At 35.4% G+C, this 20,643-nt stretch overlaps 1 protein-coding gene across 3 annotated transcripts in view; it reads right to left on the reverse strand.

The window, feature by feature from the left end:
• LOC128234656 (zinc finger protein 236-like) overlaps positions 1-20,612 on the reverse strand; it is a 29,458-nt gene extending 8,846 nt beyond the window's left edge. Inside the window, exons 1-6 of one of the 3 annotated variants that reach the window (XM_052949028.1) lie at positions 20,474-20,612; positions 8,524-8,795; positions 4,915-5,349; positions 2,658-4,612; positions 1,570-1,718; positions 931-1,014 (exon numbers count right to left, since the gene is read on the reverse strand). In XM_052949028.1, coding sequence (XP_052804988.1) covers positions 931-1,014; positions 1,570-1,718; positions 2,658-4,612; positions 4,915-5,349; positions 8,524-8,795; positions 20,474-20,522 — 2,944 coding nt within the window. In that variant the 5' untranslated portion in view covers positions 20,523-20,612. Of the gene's footprint in view, positions 1-930; positions 1,015-1,557; positions 1,719-2,657; positions 4,613-4,914; positions 5,350-8,523; positions 8,796-9,898; positions 10,248-20,473 lie in introns of those variants that run through there. The other 2 variants (XM_052949026.1, XM_052949027.1) reach the window with 2 other exon arrangements.
• Between the last annotated feature and the right edge of the window lie 31 nt (positions 20,613-20,643).

Consider the following 20,643-nt stretch of genomic DNA (forward strand, 5'->3'; position numbering starts at 1 on the left):
ATTGACATGTCCACATCCGACAAGGGGCCATGGACCCATTTGTATGAAGAACAGCTGGACGATATTCCTGTTGATCAATTTATTGGGAAATTCTCCAACTTTTCGTTCTTCAGAGTAAGGTATATACAATGGAACAAAATGTCTCTGGATAATAGTACAAGTTTTCCCACACATAAGATTGAATGCCGGTCTAATTTTAATATACCCCACCCACCACTGCAGGACAAGGCATGACCCTTTTCACTTGTCATGTTGTCAGATGCAATCACAAAAAAATAGTTTAAAGAAAATAGCAGCAGGGCAAACATACTACTAGTATAGAAAGGAAATATAAAATACTGGGAGTTCTGACATAGGCTGGTGCCTGACAAAATGTGACTTTCTTTTAAACTGGGACTGAAACCTGGGTATGTTGCCATTTGTACAGTTTATAATTTATTCCTAACTTTACTTCTTGGAGAATGGCAGAGAAATGTTTTTGAGATGCTGAAGCAGGTCAGTTTTGTCACATTTAATTATCAATTTGTTTTATCAGGTGTGTGACGAATGGCAACAAAACTAGCAATGACACACCACCTAACTGCAGCGATGCTCAGCAATGTCCTTATATAACACTCCTACGCACAGGGTACAGCAGGTAGAAAATTCAGCTCTCTATATGCTTATCAAATAAGGCTCACCATGAGCTAATTTCTGACCACTGTGCGCAAGAGTGATAACTGAAATTCTGTTGAAAAAGAACAAAAATAAAGCAAACAAACCTGTACCAAACTAAAAAAAAATAAAAAAATCCCGACCTACCCTACCTATTCTTGGGGACCATGTTACCCGAACCACACAATTCATTTTTTTTAGGCCTTATCACAATACCATGAACTTCTTCGAACTACAGACTAGCTAAACGGGTAAAATTGGAAAACAAACACTCACCCTGATGTCTCATCATGTGGACTTTGAGCTGACTGTTGGTGCGGGCATAGTAGTCACAGTACTGACACTTGTACGGCCGGATATCTGCAGGAATCAAATATATATAACTCATTTAATAAAAACTATAGATGGTACATTGAAATGAATCTATAATTTACTACTAAGTATGTTTTTTCAATCTTCATGACCTGTCAACCTGCATGGCCTATCATTCCAGGGAAATGACGATGTATGAAATATAGACTGGTTTAAAATAAGGCATTTAACTTTTAAAACAATTCAATACAAATACTTGTATAATTGACATTTAGTTTTGTTATCACATAGTTTGGAATCCACAAAATTCAAAGGAATAGGGTAGTGCTTATGTGCAGAATATAAGTAAAATTAATCACAGCAAAACAACATGTAGTAATAGGATTCTCATTTAAATCACCAAAGACAATTTTTAGAAAGATTAGGAGTCCATTCTTCTTTGCTTAACATAGCTTTTTCAAAATGTGTGTGTGGCAAAGCAAAAGTGTGAGTCCAAGGGCAAATAAAGTGTGAGTGCAGAGCTTGCCATGAGTGAGTAAGTGAGAACCCTTTTTAGTAAAGGCAGTGCTTGCCTGTGGTGTCGGATATTACCTTTTGTCTTACCTTCGTGGAAATCCATGTGTCTATTGATATCTGAGTAAGAGACAAACTCCTTCGAGCAGAACGTGCACTTGTACACGGTCCGTCCGTCTGCCAATGTTGTGGGCTTACACATTGACTCACGGTTGATTGGTGACTGCACTATGCCCAATCTACAAACACATAGCAATTTGTGCATTACTGAAATTGAGTAAATTAAATAAAATTCTGTAAATGAAATAATCAACAATCAATTAAGACAAATGAAAATAGTTGCCAAAGCTATCCCAATCCCTCCACCTTTTGTATTATTATACAGATAGTTCAGTCTATGTAACTACTTTGCAGTTCAATCATGGACTTTTTTTTTTTTAAAGCTTTTCATTTATGTCGTCAAATCAAAAGGTATTAGGCTAGTTATTTCAAAAAAATATAAAATGACAATAGTTCATGATGGTGATGTCATTTTTTTATGATATAAATCATTATACTTCATAAGTTATACCAAGTTATGGAACAGTTTTTACTCTGCATGTATGCCATGTTCACTCACTGACTCTCAATTTATACATCTATACATCAAAAACATGTTGGAGTCTAGTATAGAAAAATTCATTTAAACAATTTGAAAATAGCTAGAATGGAGATTTATTACTTTTCTTTTGAATATTTCAGAGTCATGTTTTAAAAAATCAGGGTTACTTTGCCTTACGCCCAAGGGCTTGATTTTCAAGTTACTGGTTTTTAAAGTTGAAGATTTATAGTAAGAAAGAGAATAAGTTTTGAAACCTAAAATATGAAATATTCATAATGCAGTCTTTGCACAATTTACGGTAAAGCTAGATCTTTTTAAGTGCTTTGTTTAATTCTCATATCTGAATAAGTGTTCTAATTGGATACCGGTACATGCACAATTATTGATTATAATCAAAAATGAAATATATAAAGTAGAAAAAGCCATAAATTAGGTGAGATAATAAACACATGAATTAGGCATAATTGAATAAAATGACATACCACTTGTCAATATTACAACACAAGAGTCTCTGATTATTGGCAAAACATAAAGATTCAGATTAAGTAAGATTAGACTTAAGCCAAGCTGAGCATACCTGGAGTGAGTTCTAGAAAGTGAGGTGACCTTGCGTCCGTCCGTGTGGCCAGTGTCAGGGCTGAACATGTTGAAGGACCAGAGGGAGCCCATCTTGTCGGAGCCCCAGTTGGCACGCGGCAATCCCATCAAGCTCTCCTTAACCCCATCCTTACTGTCCCTTTCTTCCGGAGAATTCTCAGATTTCGATGAGGTATGGCTGGCTGGGGATGGTGACTTACTTGTTCCCTGGTGTGGGTCACCTAGCAACGTGGAGGTTCCAGGAAGTGACATCATCTGTGTCATGGCAGCAAGACTGGGAGGTAGGTGGTTGGGAGGAAAAATCATTGGCTGTGAGGTATTGTTGAGGTGATGCGTCAGATTTTGGTGGGCCATTAATGCTTTGGCCATGAGGTAATGGTTAGCTGAGGTGAGACCAAGTCCAAAGCCTGGCAGTCCAAAGGCTTCTGGATTGGTCAAGGTTGGAGGTAGTTGGAGCTGCGGAGATTGGCGGTGATTCTGGGAACTTGGAGACTCGTTTGAGGCATCGTCATTGTTGTTTGTGTCGTGATGACTGTAGGCAGCCTTTGTGAAGTTGAGTGGAGTGTCCTGCTCTGCTGAGTGGTTCTGGTATGCCAGGTGAGGTGGGAGCACCCGGGAACCTCGGGGAGAGGTATCACAACGTGATGGCAGCAGATGGCGCTTCGGGGCAGTACGTATCTCTTGGCTGCTCTCATCAAGGTCGACTGGGAGGCTGTCTGAAAATGACTCAGACCAGTGGTTCTCAGAGGAGTGCTGGGATAGTGCCACATCCGAGGTTTCACCATTGTCTTCTGCTAGAGGGGACTGAGGCATGACCACAGTGATGTTTGGCCCAGGTAAGGATTCCACTGCTTCATCTGTTGAAACATTCACTGGCTCGTCATTTTTGTTGATTAAGTTTTGATTTGAAGTTTTAAAACGCTTTGGTGATAAGAAAAAGTTCATCTTCGCTCCTACCCAAGAAGAACCTTTTTTTGATTTACTCGATGATTTTGAATGACATACAGAAACATGGTGCTGTAGTGTTATATACTGCTTAAAAGTTTTTCCACAGGTTCGACAGAAACAGTTTCTGGATGGTAGGTGAAGCTTTGTGTGTCTCTGCATGGACTCCATGCTTTTAAACACCTTGTTACAGAAAGTGCAAGGTAAACGGCTACCGGAATATAACTGGCCTTTATCACTGGATTTGGTTTTTGTAAAATTGTTTTTTAGCCCAGTGACTTCATGTGAATGATTGTTTCGAATATGGTTTTGCATTTGCGTTTTGATTTGGAAAACTTCCTCACAAAAACAGCACTGATATGTAGAAAACTGTTTGTCAACATGATTGGATAAATGAAACTGCATTTTACTAAATGATGAAAATATATCAGAACATAAATAACATCTGTAAACTGAGGTATTTTCACCAGTCTTGAGGTCAGAGCCTTTCAATTTGGTAACAACATTCTTTTCACCTTGAAAAATCAGTTTCTTTTTCCCTTCTTGACCAATACCAAGTGTAATAACATCACCTATTTTGGTGTTCAGGATGAATCTATTTGCGTTTGAGGTCTTGGTTGAAGCTCGCATATCTAGCCCATTCTTTAAATTGGTACCCATTTGACCACCAAATAAACCCTGAGAAAACATTTCTTCTGAAGTTGGGACCTCAGAATTCATTCCCGAATTATGGTAAAAAGAATCATTTGATTTGGAGTCTTCATCTGTATCATAGTTATCGAGGTCCCGGTGTAAAAGTGAAGAATCTGACCCGTAAAGCTGAGGTAGGGTGGCTGTATTTCCGGTGCGTTGTAGGAGATTCATGGTTGCACGAGTTTTCATGCGGAGGTAGCGCTCTTCTAGACCAGGACTAAGTTCTATTTCAATCCCATGGGTGGCTTTAAGATGATAGTGCATACTGCTCTTGGCTCGAAATGGTTTACTGCAGTACTGTTAAAACGAGAGATATTTAAAATTCAACCAATATTATTTAAACTATTTTAACTAGTAACATGCATAACACATCAACTGTATTCTGAAGATCCTTAGGTCCCTACACACAAGATTGACTCTCCTAAACAACACTTTTGCCTGAGCTATATATTAGGAATAAAAAATATATTTTCAATCATGAAGCAGTCTTAGCACTTAGTCTTAATGATAATTCAGTTCATTATATAATTTTATTAAATTTAGGAAAAACATGTAAAGTACATCAATAAATGAGTTTAAGTGTAGCTGTTTCCATTTACCTGGCACCTGAATGGTTTCTCTCCTGTGTGACACATCATGTGTCGCTTGAGATCACTTGGTTTGGGGAACACCTTGAAGCACACCTGACACGGGTGTGATATGTCCCGCCCCTCAGTAATCTCCATTCGCTCTTCCCCAAGGCGTAACACCTTCCCTGCGTCATAAATCGCCTCCAGATGCGGAGGTATTGTACTTTTCCCATAGTGCAACTGCGCGGCATGACTCGTAAGTCTGCTCTTTTTTGCCGAAGATGGGCCTTCAGAGTCGCTGCTCTCAGCGTGATGTCTGCGTGGTGAGAAGTGATTGGCAGGCGTGAGGAGATTGGCACCTGGGCTGTCTGGCTGTGCAATGTTGCTGGATAAGGATTGACCACTGTGGAATGTAAGCTGGTGTTGCTCTAGGCTCAACTTGGAAGGGAACCGCTCTTGACAATCCTGTTCAAACAAAATCTTAATTTAATAGAAAAATTTAAAAAATACGTGTGCTTCCAGTGCATCATATCATAACTCACCTGATATCTTTTTCAATTAAGGATATAAGTCGTAACTGTATAAGCATCATAGAGGGCAGTCAATTAATTGTTTTTGTTTCACTCTTTTGTGTTACCATCTTTACAACTGGCTAAAATTCATTTCTTTCTAAAATAAGCCTAAGAATGAAAATAGGACACTGAGATAACTTTACAGCTAAGATCTTCATTTACACAGGTCACCCCAGTTGCATTAGCAATGAACAGAACAAAAACCAGAAATCGAACGTCAATCGTTTGGGGTCACGCAAAACTCTATTAAACGTCAACCGTTCCTCAATATCGTTGTCAGTTTTAGGGCAAAATGATATACATTCTTGGTACGACATCGAAGACAATAAAAAGTTCTTCATGTCTAGGACTTCTAGGACAGGTTGTGCGAAAAACACTCCATAATGATTTTAAACAAAATGTTCCATCCTCATATACCAGATTTGATATAGAAATAACATATTTTACGCAAATTGCTGTATTTTTCAAACAACGTCTAATATGTCTGAAAGATAATGATGTTATTTAATGGTCATAGACAAGACATCAAGTAGAACGGCTGCCATTAAAGAAAGAAAGTCCTGTGATTTTGTTAAAAAAAATGTATTATTTGCAATACATTTTTTAGCAAACTATCTCGATAATTACTATCTGAACAATTTAAACAATTCTGGTGTCAAGAAATTGTATTATTATAGATTTTTGTATCGAAAAACATGTCCCCTTTGCCAGAAGGTCAACTATTCTGACAATGTTAAAAGTAAAAAGGAAAAAATTCAAAACTGTTTAAAATGAAATATTTTTCCCTTTTATATTCATTTTCAACATACATCTCAAGCATTGCTTGTAAAATTATGCAAGTTTAATAACTGCACTTATTTTAAGCGAAACATCACTTACTTTGTAAATCTTAAAATTTGTCCCCCATGTTATTTACGTTTAGTTGGAATATAATCTTGTAGGGTTGCCATCGAAGGGTACCTTAATGTGTATTACTGGTAGACACTGATATAATATGTTCAAGTTCAATAGGGAACACGGTGATGATGCAAAGCGGATTCTTTCCGTCCAAATTTTTCATTTGCTGGTTCTATCCGGCACCGATGCGGATTCTATCCATAAAATCGCAACAAAGTTCAGTACATCTCAGCGTTTATCGTTTTGGATTTAGGAAAATATCTTTATTTTTACATATTATATTAACGCATAGCAGTTTTATCCTTAGAACATGCTTCAAGTTAAACTAAATACATTGTTTAATCTTGTTTTAAGAACTTTTTTTCGATTTAACACAGTAACGGAATCTAGCGTTTGTGGTCACCGGATTATACTGGCACGTTACATGTTATATTGTTTTGGAGTCTGTAAGTAGTTAATGCTAGAGGATTGTGTGTGTATTTAGTAAGGGTATACTCTGGTTTGCTCGACTGAATAAAGGGTTGGGCCTAGAGTAGGCCGAAAAAGAAAAATCTGTGTTTATCGTAGCAGTCTCTAACATAAAAGAAGGGTCTTGACACTAAGGTCAACTATAACGTTTGCAAAACATACATTTATCATATACTCGAAGGCACTCCTTGTTCCGGAGTGGGGGTGCTAGGTATATCAGCTTGCCTTTTACACAACATTTTTTTAGTCTTAGTCTGATACTTAGAAGTGTATTTAAGGTATTAGTTTAACTCACTGTTCATTTGTGTCGCAAATATGGTATGAGTTCTATATTCATATACATTGTTACTGTAATTATATAACCATGATGCCTTTTCCTGATATAGGAAACAGTCTTTAAAAGGGAAGATGAATTACAATTAGGCAAAATGAAAGTAATCAATAAAAGTGCGTTATTGTATGTAGAGATGAAGTATTTTAGTTTACAGATTACAGCCCTCGGAGTATTGCAATGTAGAAATTGTACAAGTCTCATGCATGCCTTTATATTTGCCCGTGCACATGCGCATGCGCGAGCTTCTAGATTCACATAATAAAGCCAATTAATGACTAAATGGATAGTAGTTAAAACTAATCAACAATTTGTTTCTTTTCAGGACTTTTGTTAATTAGCATCTATGCTCCAAAAATAACGGTCTTGTTGCAACAATCGAAACCAAACAAAAATATTCATTTGTTTTCAGGCAACAGCAAAGAAGCATTAAGTTATTATTTACTTTAAATTGTATAAGCAAATAATTCTCAAGGCGTTTATAACTCTCATATGTGAGTTAAGGAATTTGGATTTTGCTCCATTTTTATTCATACAAGACGATCTAATCCCGTATCTTAAGAGTAACAAGTAATTAGTATATTTTGTTGTTTATGTCATTAGAATGCCTGGGAATGATATACGTGTTGATTTGATCCTCTTTTCCGGCTGAAAACAAACAAACAAAAAAAAGCATATCAAATCTTGGATAGAACCTGGTGCGAGTGTCAAAATATATCCGGTGCCCAAATTTCTATACAACTACTCATATAAGATAGAATCCGGAGCTCCGCTGAACCGACAAGCCAGGACTTTATTTCCACTTTTTATCGCAAAAAGTATATACAGAAGCAAGAAATTAAACTATACCTACTTCGATACCTTCTTTGAAAAGATAAACGTAATTGTCAGGCTGTAGATAGCTGATAGTAAGAAAATATTAAGGTTTCGTTTGCATGCTATTTGCTGTCAAAATTATGATCGCTGTTTTATTTTCATTCGTTTAGATGAATAAAAAGATATAGGGCTTTCATTTTTGTGTTTGTTTGTCGATAGTTGATGGAGGTATAAAATCACAAACAGAATTACAGCACTTGTTGTTATTTTCACCGATTTACATTTCGGCATTCCACTTTTTAATGAAAACACGACGGATAGAATCCGCATCGGTGCCGGGTAGAACCCGAAAATGAAAAATGTGGACGGAAAGAATCCGCTTTGCATCATCACCGTGGAATAGTTCATTTGATCAATAATTCAAAATATGAACCAAATTAGCATACCGGTACCAATTTGGGCATAAAGTGCATCAAATAGAAAGTAAAACCAGATTAAATTTTGTGACAATTGTAACCCCTACAATTTAAAATTATATCAAAATGAAATACTTACAGAGCAAGAGAAGACCATGTATTCTGTCTGGCCTTCCACCCTCTCGTCCCCAGCAACCTTGACCTTCCTTGAGAGGTCCTGGGGCACAAGTTCCTCCCCCTCAACGTCGGAAAAGTTCATCTCATCACCTGATTCCTGTTCAACCCCATTGGATTTTGCCAAGTTAAATGGCGGTTCCCCTACAAGTGTGAGCTTAACATCGAAAGAGTTGGGCTGGGTACCTGCCAGTGTTAACAATGAGGCTGATTGGTTACCAGCTCCCTCCTTTCCATCTGAAAATAGAAAGGTGGGTAAATGTTGAAATAAAGTTTGAAATTTAAAGATAATTCAATCTTACTTAAACTTCCACAGTCAAGTAACTCTACTATTAATGTAATTGAAAAATTTCTAGCTAAATATATATTTATAGCATCCAAATGTGTTTGTTCATACTTCCTGTTTATATTAAAGCACATTGTTAAAAAAATCTTTTATATATTCATTATTCATAATAAACTTTGAATTGACACTTGCAAACAGGGTTTACATTTATATACACACATAATTCTTTCATTTCTTTGATCCTTCAGAAATTAGAAAGTATGACCAATTGTTGTTTTTGTGTGATCAGGGGGCCTGTGGCAATTCAATACACAAGAAGTATTATCTGCAACATGAAATTCCTAAAATCAAATGTGACAATTTGTTCCTGTTACAAAACTTAAGGCTTTATAAACGAAACATAGAAAATGCCCTACTTCATAACTATGTATGTACTTCCTTGTGTGGGTTATTCATTTATTTTGTAACAAGATGTTCTCATCCTAAAATACCCTATGAAACAATGCTCCTTTAAGAGTGAACATCCCCTATTCCATTGGCTGAGAATTGTCAGTGGGGATTGTTTGCTTCGCTTGTTTTCATATTGAAAGTGTATACATGTATTTCTCATTATTTGTTTGAAAAAAGGAAGGAAATTGAACATTCATAATTAAATAAATATTGTTAATATTATTAGCAAGATGAACAATTTACATAAATTAAAAAAAATAGTTTTTGGGTTTTCAGTAATAGATGGAAATGAGGGCTGACAAACCTGTGATTTTATCATTAGGAAAACTGTTAACTACCAAATAGATCTCTATATATTTTATAAATATTCCCTGATGATATGACTGTTCAAATACAACCAAATTCAAACGTTTAGACTACTTTCTTCAACAAATATGTGATTTGAAATGAAACATAAACCCTTTAAAAAGTGGTTTCCCTTTTCCCTTTTACAAATTAGTTTTGAAGAAACAAAAAAATCAATCAATTAAAAAAAAAGTACGATAATTGATCAATTAATTCAAATTTCTATGATATATTTTTATTTTACATGTCCCATACTTACTTGAATTGCCAGTGCTTAAATCCAGGGCAAACCACTGTTCAGGCATCTTAATTCACATTCTTTGAAACACATAAATAATTGCCAATATAAGTCCCCCTCAATTACTACGATCTAACCTATTCTCTCGCCCAATATCTGCCCGACTTAATCCACCGTGCATTACCGTGCATGACCATGCATTTTTTCAATAGAAGGTCTCCTGCGATCTACACCACATTAATACAATCCCTGTCTATTATAGGTAGAATTGTTTTTGTGTGAACTTGCATAATGCATCCAATGCATGAATGACAGAGTATAAAGATCTAGGCTAGTTACCATTACTGCAACAACACATAACAATGGCTAAAACTTCTCCATAACAGTGCATAACACTTCAAACATCCGAATAATGGTTAAATCTTTAAAAGGAAATTATGTACATCGCTGATTTCTGTCATTGTTCAGTTTTATATAAAAATAATTGTTACATTTAAAAAAAAACACATAACAAAAATTAATGTAAATTCTTCCTGAGTGATACAATATGTGTTCTGATTTTTACACCAATCCTGTAATATTTGATCATGACATGATTAGTTTACATAAATATCTTCACTCTTTTCAGATACGCACAATATGGTCTTTCGAAATAAGCCTATTATATACAAAAATGCACGCAAACAATCTCCAGTATCTTATTTGTAATACAACCCCCATATATAATCACTAGATAACACCATTTTTAAGTCCATGCATGAAATAACCGCCTTTATAAGCCCCGTTTCAATGCAAAATGTTTGAAGTAGAGACCTAATTTGTAATCTAAAATGAGTATACATTTACATCTCCATTCAAAGTGATTTGCATTTCTGCGTGCAAGAATGGGGACAGATATACAAGTTTCATGTCACACTGTTAAAACTTGTTATTCTCTGTCACTATCAGTCGCGTTATCTGAATGAATTGACGTGCACTCCAATATCAATTTCTATATACAGATTATCTTTTGTGGGAGAATAGTCATAACCTATTGGACCTTTTATAGATTGGCACAATCATTAGTTATCATTCACAAAAGAAGAAAAAATGCTGAACAATGAATTATAATTTAAGAGCTACCAAAATACTGAAGACATACAGTAAATCCAGTACAGCCTTAATTATAAAAATAAGATTAAAACCCAAGAAAATGAGACATTCAAATTCTGAGATTTTCTTTGAAACTGCATGCCCTTGGTGAAGGTCGTGTTAGAATATAGCTGCATTTATGGACAAGACTATTTTCCAATAATAGTCTATATTAAAGTTTTAGCCCCACAGACAGACCAATTTTAATCCCAGGAGCATGTTTTCAACAAATCTGGTAGAGGACCACTAAACAAATATGATGACTTTTGTGTTTGCAAAAAAGAATGTCTAATTCTTCAAGTTTTTTGAACAATTAAAGCAGAGAGCATCAATGATAATTAAGGGGTGAGAGTGGTCTAGATGGATAACCAATAGGAGTACACTTCCCACTGGTGGACTCTCGACTAGTGGTATAAATGTCTGCCACTCACTCAAGGGGTTGTGGGTGCAAGCGCAACCAGGATGAGAGTGGACTTGCGGTATAGGTGTCCCCTTCTCACCCAAGAGGTTGTGGGTTCCATCCCCACTAGGGTGAGAATGGTCTAGATGGAAAGTGTCCACCTCTCTCCCAAAAAGGTTGTGGGTTTACCCCACTAGTCATACTTTCTCATGGCCTCTAAAAAAGGACACTGTACTGGTTTCTGCCTAGCAAATAGAACCAAGGGAGATTTTATCAGCTTTCGTCAAAATAAAGCTAACTTCGAGGTTAATGTACACTGCATTTTGACTTATCATGCCTAATCAAAGGGTGTTGATTAATTAAAATCCATTGAGTAATTTAGAAGTTATACTCCAGCCAAGAAAGAGTTACAAAGGGCAATCACTCTGTGATTACCTGAACGAAAGTTATGGTATTTGTACACTATATTTCCTCTAATTGTTCTCTTCTATTGTATGAAGTTTAATAACATTCCATCAAGAAGTTTTCAAGTAATGCTCCAAACAATTAGGGAGAACAGAGTTATGGTCCTTGTACACTGCAATTCATCCCATTGTGCTTAACCATAGTATGAAGTTTTACATCGATTAATTTTCAAGTTATGCTTAAAACAAAAACAGTAAAAAAGGGCAATAACTCTGTGATTAGCTCCAAATAGAGTTATGGTTCTTGTACACTGTACTTCCTTCCAGTGTGCATTACCATTGTGTGAAGTTTAATTAAATTCCATCAAGTTGTTTTCAAATTATGCTCCAAGCAAGTAAATGTAACAAAGGGCAATTACTTTGTAATAAACTAAAACAGAGTTATGGTTCTTATTTACTGCACTTATTGTCATTGTGCTTCAACATTGTATGAAGCAAAATTAAATTCCATTCAGTAGTTTTCAAGTTATGTTCCAGACAAGAAAAATTGCAAAGCACTGATAAACCATACAGACCAACCAACCAGGGCTTCTAAAAACCGGCAATTTGCCGGTCTGGACCGATTTTGTCCAAGCCAGACCGATTTCAGTTTCAAAAAGTGTAAAAATAATCGTTTTTTTATAAATTTTTTTTATAATTTCGGTCCAAAACGACGGCCAGTAAAAGTTGCAGAAATTGTAATACACAAATATTCATGGGTCATTCACACATTCAAAACTACTCCCAATAGGTCATAAATGTGTCTTAGTTACCATGTGACTAATGCGACCAGCTGCTTTTTCCGCTACACTGATCACTCTATAGCCTATCTGTTAATTAGCAGACGCTTGCAATCGGTCCAATCACGTGTATTGATAGGTCGCAGAAGACACAATTAAACAATCTATGTGTTAATTATGTGCTTAATTGCAGCTATCCTGATTGAGTGTTAAAATCGGTCCATATTTTCATATGACAATATGAATATGCTATGTCGTCGTCGATCATTACATGATATATCCGTGGGTTGATTACCAAACTGTTAAATTTAAATTGTTCTTTTAAATTCCATATGTCATTGTTAATCCGAACCTAGTCATATATAGGATATCAACAGCGACACGCTTGATTAACAACAGTCTGGATGCTGACTGCGCCTCTTACGTCATTTTAATTTGCAGTAATGAAAAAATCGTTGTCGATATCACACTTATAGCTTGAAGCCCCGATTATAAATCTAGATATATATTATTGTTCAAGAGTATCCGTTGAATGTTGACCCACTGTAGATGCATTAAGCAAATAAAACATAATACTGTTTTACTATTTGTCATCTGAACGCTTCCCGACAGCCACAGTTATTTACGACCGCAGTCGTTCTTATTAGAAATGCTGCAGAACTCAATGAGAATCTCATTTGAATTAAGCTTGTATCATTGACTATCTGAATCGGCTATGCGGCTCTAGAACCCTCTTAGGAATTGCAATATCGCGAAAAATATTGACAGAAAAGACGTCGCGAAAATGTGTGACATTTCTAAATAAACAGACTTTTGAACAGGCCTTTCTTTTTTTTTGGGGGGGGGGGGGGTCGCCGTATCTAGACCGATTGTGGCCGGGTCTGGACCGATTGAGGTTCCAAAATTTTAGAAGCCCTGCAACCAACTATAGGGTGACTCCAATATACCCCCTCAAATTGTGTTTCTGGGGGATAACTAAGGATAATTCCTAGTAGATTTAACTTTAAAGAAACTGGCTGCATAAGGTTGCAAAAGGGGAAGATTGTTCAGAACTTTTGTAAAACCAACAGGATCAATAACGACATTGTTGTTTAATTTAAAATGTGAAATAGCTGATATCTTCATATATTTGAATAAACCAAGGCAGCTGAAACAGTTGTCTCAAATCTTGTTAGAAATACTGCAGATCAGATGAGTATCAATTAAACTTCCAGAACAGTAAAGATTTGGATGTTTACAATGACAATGTTAACAAAGTTTTTAACTAAAACAACAACGATGACAATTCAAAGTTATCAACCTTAACAAACAATCAGGCGAATGTAAGAAAGAAACTGATTAAATTGCAAGATGACAGCCACTGTGCATGTCATGAATATTATTATGAAAAATAGCGTGTGCTTTACATCACGCAAATCTATTTGCACTGATAGCAAGATATAGTGCAAATATGTATTGACTTAAATGCACCAATAATGGCATACATGCATAAACATAAATGTCCAACATAGTTTGGTATTTCACTTTCTAAAAGTTGGTTCAGTAGAAGAAAAACATGTTAATGCTCTTCAAAGCCATCATAATGACATTAACAGACACATCAACAATAGCTGTGTTTCTTGACTAGACTTTCTCAAGCTTGTTGAGTGTTTGAACAATACTGGAGATTGTTGTTTTTCCCACTGTCTACTGACCAATTGTTGCATGTTCAAGCCTTATTGTGCAAGTCCAGTAGGAACCAAGTAATCTACTCAACTTGGAAGATGGACTCTGGTCAAGCATTCGGCAGGAACATGGTGCTGTTTTCTGTTCCTCCCAATTGTAGTTGCCGTACATGTATCTTGTTTGAGTATATTGTGTACATGTCCATGGCTTCAGTTAAATTGCCTCGTATTACAGTGTGTTTTCACCAAATTGGGAATGGGGTTGGAGCACTTTGGATTGGGAAAAACGTGCCTCGCGTCAATTTTGCCAAGAAGTAAGGGCTTCATTTTACAGCTTTAATACTGTCTGGCCTTTTATCCATACCATAGCGAATATATTAGTTTATACCTTGAAAGGTGTTTTAATATAGAAAACGTGTTGTGTACTAAAAAAACAAGTTACGAAGTTTGTCCTGAATCATGTTTTTAAAGAGATCATTCTTGTACTCTGAATGACAATTTAAGAGGGTTAATAATGGACTACCAACATGTTTGATACCTCCCACCTCAGCCATTTTGACAAATCTCCTAATGCCAGGGACATGGTATAAGAAGATAAATTGAAGTTTGTCCAATATTCCATTTACATGATAAGGCAAAATTTTGACGATGCATTTAACTTTTATTATATAATGTCCTATACTGTTGGTGTCAATTAATTTCCATGCATTTAATTTTGTTATAATTATTTATATTTTCACAGATGCCAGGCTAATTAAAGACTATCCACAAATGGCTGCCATCAAGTAATGGCCGGGTTTCATGTACTTATATCCTGGCATTATTACACAAACATTCTAAATAAGGTTTTTATTAGACCTGTTGAACTCAGAATGCCGAATTTTGCACCACATGTTCAAGGAGGAGGTGGCCAGATAGCGAAGTTCTCACGGTAATCTTTGATTACCAAACACTGAGATCGTGCCCAATAACGCACATGACACTGGTGACCCAGGAGGCTCGGAGGTTATCTCCACAACCATCGTGCATTACGATGACCATACTGACCACCACGGCCAACACAGGGATGGCTTCACACTGCCGTTATCTTGTATGTTGAGATTGTATTGCCAGGATTACTTCACAGATAAAAACTTGAAACATTCTCTTAATCAATAAGCTTTAAAATTTTGAACATTATTTAAAGATTAAAGAAATTTATGAATACTTTACTTAATAAGAAAATACATTTTTTTCAAAGTAAGATACTGGTAATTTTACATGTGAAATTCAGAATAATACAGAACAGTATGACCATGTACAGATAGCATACCCTTAAAGTTGCACTCTTACTCCCAAATAAGTTTAACTTCAATTAATACAAATGTTTTGATATATCCTTGAAAGGATGATCAAATGACGCAATGGTTCTTATGAAGGATATTGTGTTTAATTTGAAAGAAAAGTGCAGAAAACATGGTATTTCTACCTTATGATACTATAGCAGATCACACTTAATCTTTTAGCTCTCACCAATCATTTAATATTTTTGCACTTTTAGCTATTTAATATGTGGTTACAATCTTGTTATCATTAATTATTATTTTCCATAAATGCATTATTCAGTAAGTAATTAAAGGTGCATCACTCAAAATTTACCGGTATGCTTGTTATACATGAATATGTATTGATTTTAAATAAGAGGGTCACTTTAAAGGGACTGTACACCAGATTGGCATCAATTTATTTTTTTCTGTAACAAATCTCAGGACAAGTTTTGAATTAAATGTTTTACTCTCTGATATCATAATTGTATTTTTTTTTTACCAAAATGTAAAAAAAAAAATCGAGTCGGAGGCCGGGTTCAAACTGGTGCCGCCAAAATTGCACTCCACTGTGCTACGAAGGCTTTCTCTAAATGGTTGGAATATTTAAGCTATATACCTAACTTGGTAATATCATATGATAATATCGACTAGCCAATCACGCATAAGGAATGAATTCTACTAGGAAGACATACCAAGTAATCTTTTTTAATGGAAAAATACGAAAAAACTGCGCAAAATATTAATTGTAAACTATATGGTACTTCAGTTAGTACGTTTCAATGCATGTACACATCGATACCAAGTTTATGTCAGTTTTTTGACAATTTTTTTTTTTTGCAATTTCATCATACGGAGTACAGTCCCTTTAATGGTGTATTAGTCAGTCTGTAACAAAAAACATCGTCTTCACTCATGCCTCCACCAATGGGATCCCTTGTAGGATTCACATTTAATTATTTAGAACCCCCTGAAGAAAACAACTGCCAACTTGCTACTTAATCAGTAATTTGTTTCATAAAGTGGGTTATTGAAAGATCACACATGCACGCTGGCTACTGTAGAGGCATTTCGCGCATAACACTAAGAAAGTAAGCATTTATTTTTGGACTTCTAAACAATAATGTTTGTGCCAATCTGTGCCCAGCATGCTGACTTAATTGTTGTAAAGACCAACTGCAACATTTGGTTCAATCATCCAATAACTCCATGTAACATTGAAATGCATGAAACTTTCAGCAAACATAAATGGGAGGAAAAGGAAAGGCTGAATAAATGGCATGGAAAACCTGTCAGGTTTCCATTCATTTACCATTCATAAATGAATGTAAGTGCAAGTAAACATTTCAAAAATGAAATGCAACAATAAACAGGAAAGGATGATAGTAATTAAAAATATGGGACACTTTTATATTCAAACAGGTTTTCAAAAGATCTCATTAGCCATAGCGATACTTCGATCACGCATAATTTGTCAGGCTAACAAAGTGCATTCCCCACCTAAACAGGCGAACTTTCACACCATTGTATAGATCCCACGTTTTATTTACTCTACCATTGATTGAACAAATAGGTCAGGCACAGTGCATTTTACACTCTACCAACAAAATGCCTTCACAATCTTTTATCAATAAAACCTGTTATTCAACATTTTCCATTATTGGACACGAAACTGAATACTGATTACGCAGTGTGGCCTTTGTATGGCCATAATCATGCTTATGCATTCAAAGGTTAGCGGGTGACTATAACCACTGTCAACTCCATAACAATTCAAAAGCTTACCACACAAATCTTCATGTATATTGTCAAACAGATACAGTTGCAAATTGTAGGGTTTTACCCGATTGTTTTCATATCATGCAATTATTGAAGTGCATTTACGTTTAATTCAAATTGGCAATATTTAAAAGAATATTGCAGGGTTTTACCCGATTGTTTTCATATCATGCAATTATTAAAGTGCATTTACGTTTCATTCAAATTGGTAATATTTAAAAGAATTGTTTGCCCTTCCCTATTACAAACAATACTTTACCATAGCATCATTTTTTTGTCAAAACAATGCTATTACTTTTAAGTCAATATTACAAATTAGTATACAAGAATACATATTGTTTAAAGGGAAATCAATCTTGTCTAGTGAAGGTCTTTTTATGGATTAATTGAAGAAATAAGGGACCATAAGCTTCATTTTTTATTGTTATCAAATAAAAAATATTTCTGAAATTTTATATTCATTTTTGGGTAAGAAAATTGGTAGAAATAATCATAGGTATAAATAATAGCTGAAGAAAACTAGAGAAGAAATTAAAGAGATGTTTTTGTTCGCCACAGTATTCCAACCCTGTACTGCCTGGTCTTTAGGCATTTACTTTGTCTCTACCACTTGGGACGTACAATGTATACCTGATGGGCATTAAACAAACTTTATAATAGCAGCAGAACTTGTAAACATTTGAGTTTTGTTTTGTTTTAGGTAAATTAGATAAAGCTATCATTTTCCGTCAATTAACTAGTTGGATAATAAGAAGTTTACAAGATCCCTTAATCAACATTTTATTTAATTTTCATTCCTGAATATAAACAAACCCACTCGAAAATGCCCCTAAACACCTAACACAAAAATAATTTCAATCAAAAGAAAACTGAAAACTTAAAAAAAAAAAAAAAATTATACGAAATATGGTATTATTTTTGTTTGTTTTTTCTGCCTTATTTGTTTTGTTTCAAATGTTGTGATACTCGTGCAAAATACAACCAAGGATCTTCAACCCACACATGATGTTAACCAAATCTTTACAATGCATGATGAAGCTTTATAATACGGGAATGCTAAGTATGGATAACCCATTTTGAATTGTAATAAAATCTACCCATTCAATTTATCTTCATGTATTTATAGAAGGCCTTTTCAAGTTTAAGTAAGTTACGCAGTCCTATGGTCATGCAATTGTAAAATACCTTGAGCGCTCATGTGTGTGCATGCCTGATTTAATCTGTGTTTAAACAGGTCACTCCAATTTTCACGTATATTACAATGGTTTACAATGCAAGAAGAGCCCCAGGGGAGTTTTTCATACTTTGCATTTACAGTTTCAAATTAGTCAGTTGTGTCAATAAAAACCAAAGTACTATTACGAAAATGCTTTACCAATGAATAATTCAAACTGTGGTTAATGCAGGAGGAAACCTTGAAATGCTTTTCCATTTAGTTGTTTGATGAAAGATTGCTTTTATCACGATGAATAAGCAACGTAGAAGATACAACAGAAATCTATAAAATGACAAACATAAACAAAAACTATTCCATGTTATATAATAATTAGATAATGAGTAAAATGATCAGGATGCCAAAAGAAATTTGTTTCTCAACGTTTCAGTACTCTGTATTACTTTACCGTATGTTCGGACCACATTTTGGTTTACATGTAGTTAAACAAGTATTCGGTCATATTGTTACATGTAACAGATTAATATTTAACAAACGGATCCATCCTATAATATCCTTTACAAATAATATATATATGTTATAAATTATTTATGCTTGGCATCAAAATTTTAATTTGCCCTGCTTTACAAAATCCTGAAGTTGAGCAACCCATGAAAGTAATTTTACATATGCATGGCTTTTGTTCATAATGACCACTTCTTTTTAAACCTTTGACTACATAAGTGTTGTAGTGTAGGTGGGTCAGAACCAGGCGCTTGGTTAGCTCAGTTGGTTGAGTGTAATGCTTATGTTCCAATGGTTGTGGGTTTGAGCCTCGCACGTGGCACACATAACCTCACAGGTTTACTTTACTGTTTTCAGAAGTTAAAGGCAGGAGTATGGATCTGCTCGAAAGATTAATGGGTGAGGTGTGTTGTGTTTAATGGTAAGAACCAGATGCTCATACAGCTCAGTCAATAGAAAGCCAAGCCAGTACTTGTTCTGGTGGTCCTGGAATTTAGCGCCACACAGGGTACAGTTTAACATAGTGGAGTCAGGAGTAAAAGGCAGGTGTGCCTGATTCTGCCTCAGTGTTCTCAATAAGTTTCGGTTGAACCGTCTCAGATAGTAAAGTAATCAACCAGCTTCTACTTATTCAACTTTAAACTCACTTATTTCTCCAAATTTGAAGTGGCCAAATTGTCATTTGAACTGACTATTTTGGCTGGCAGCTGGTTCTTTTTGAGAACACTGCTGCCTAAATAGGTTAATTGGGGTACTGTAGGTGTGTTTGGGTTAGAACCAGTTAGATCAGTTGGTAGAGTGCCATGCTAGTGTTCTAGCAGTCATACATTTTAGCCCATCACAGATTACACTTTTCGACCCAAATTTATGCCGAAGAAGTTTGTTTTTAAATTTTTAACTGGACTGGAAAAACAAATGGGCTGTGAGGGAAAATTTAGTTTTCAAATCAAAAAGGCAATCCCATCCATCCTATCCAACCCATGGAACAGTCGATTTTGTAAATTCTCTTGAGTCAGAGATGTCCAGGTTACATTGGTATAAAAATAACGCATTGCAAAATATGTTCAAGTTTACTTCCCAGGTCTCATTAAATCTTTGAAATAACAGGTTCAGGAATCATACTCTGTTTAAGTCCCTATCATATGACTGCGACCACAGGCAGTACACCAAATTGTTTATGAATAATAATACTGTATTACTATTATGTATATACAGTATACAATATCTCCTTTTCCAAATTCTGATAACTTTTTTGGTAAAAATAAATAAACCGGATACAACTATTAAAAGCTTAAATTAAATCCTTTGAAAATATACACTTAACCGTCGCCGTGATGTGGAGCAGTAGCGATTACAAAATTTAATCATGCGCGTGCGTAATTGCATGCATGCATGCAAAATAGCAAAAATTCCAATCTCAATTTTCATTCACGAATTTCATCTAAATTTATACTTACTTGAAACATGCTGAGGTTTCGACTGCTTCCGACGGGAGGAACTTGGCATCTTACATCGAAACAAACAGGCCTAAAGTACATGTACATGGGGAAATCTTGTAAATTGTACAGTCAACATTGCACAGCATTCGTCTCTGCACCTTCCATAATTTTTATTGACAAACTATAGA

The sequence above is a fragment of the Mya arenaria genome, chromosome 5 (assembly GCF_026914265.1).
Source record: "Mya arenaria isolate MELC-2E11 chromosome 5, ASM2691426v1".
NCBI classification, from domain to species: Eukaryota; Metazoa; Mollusca; class Bivalvia; order Myida; family Myidae; genus Mya; species Mya arenaria.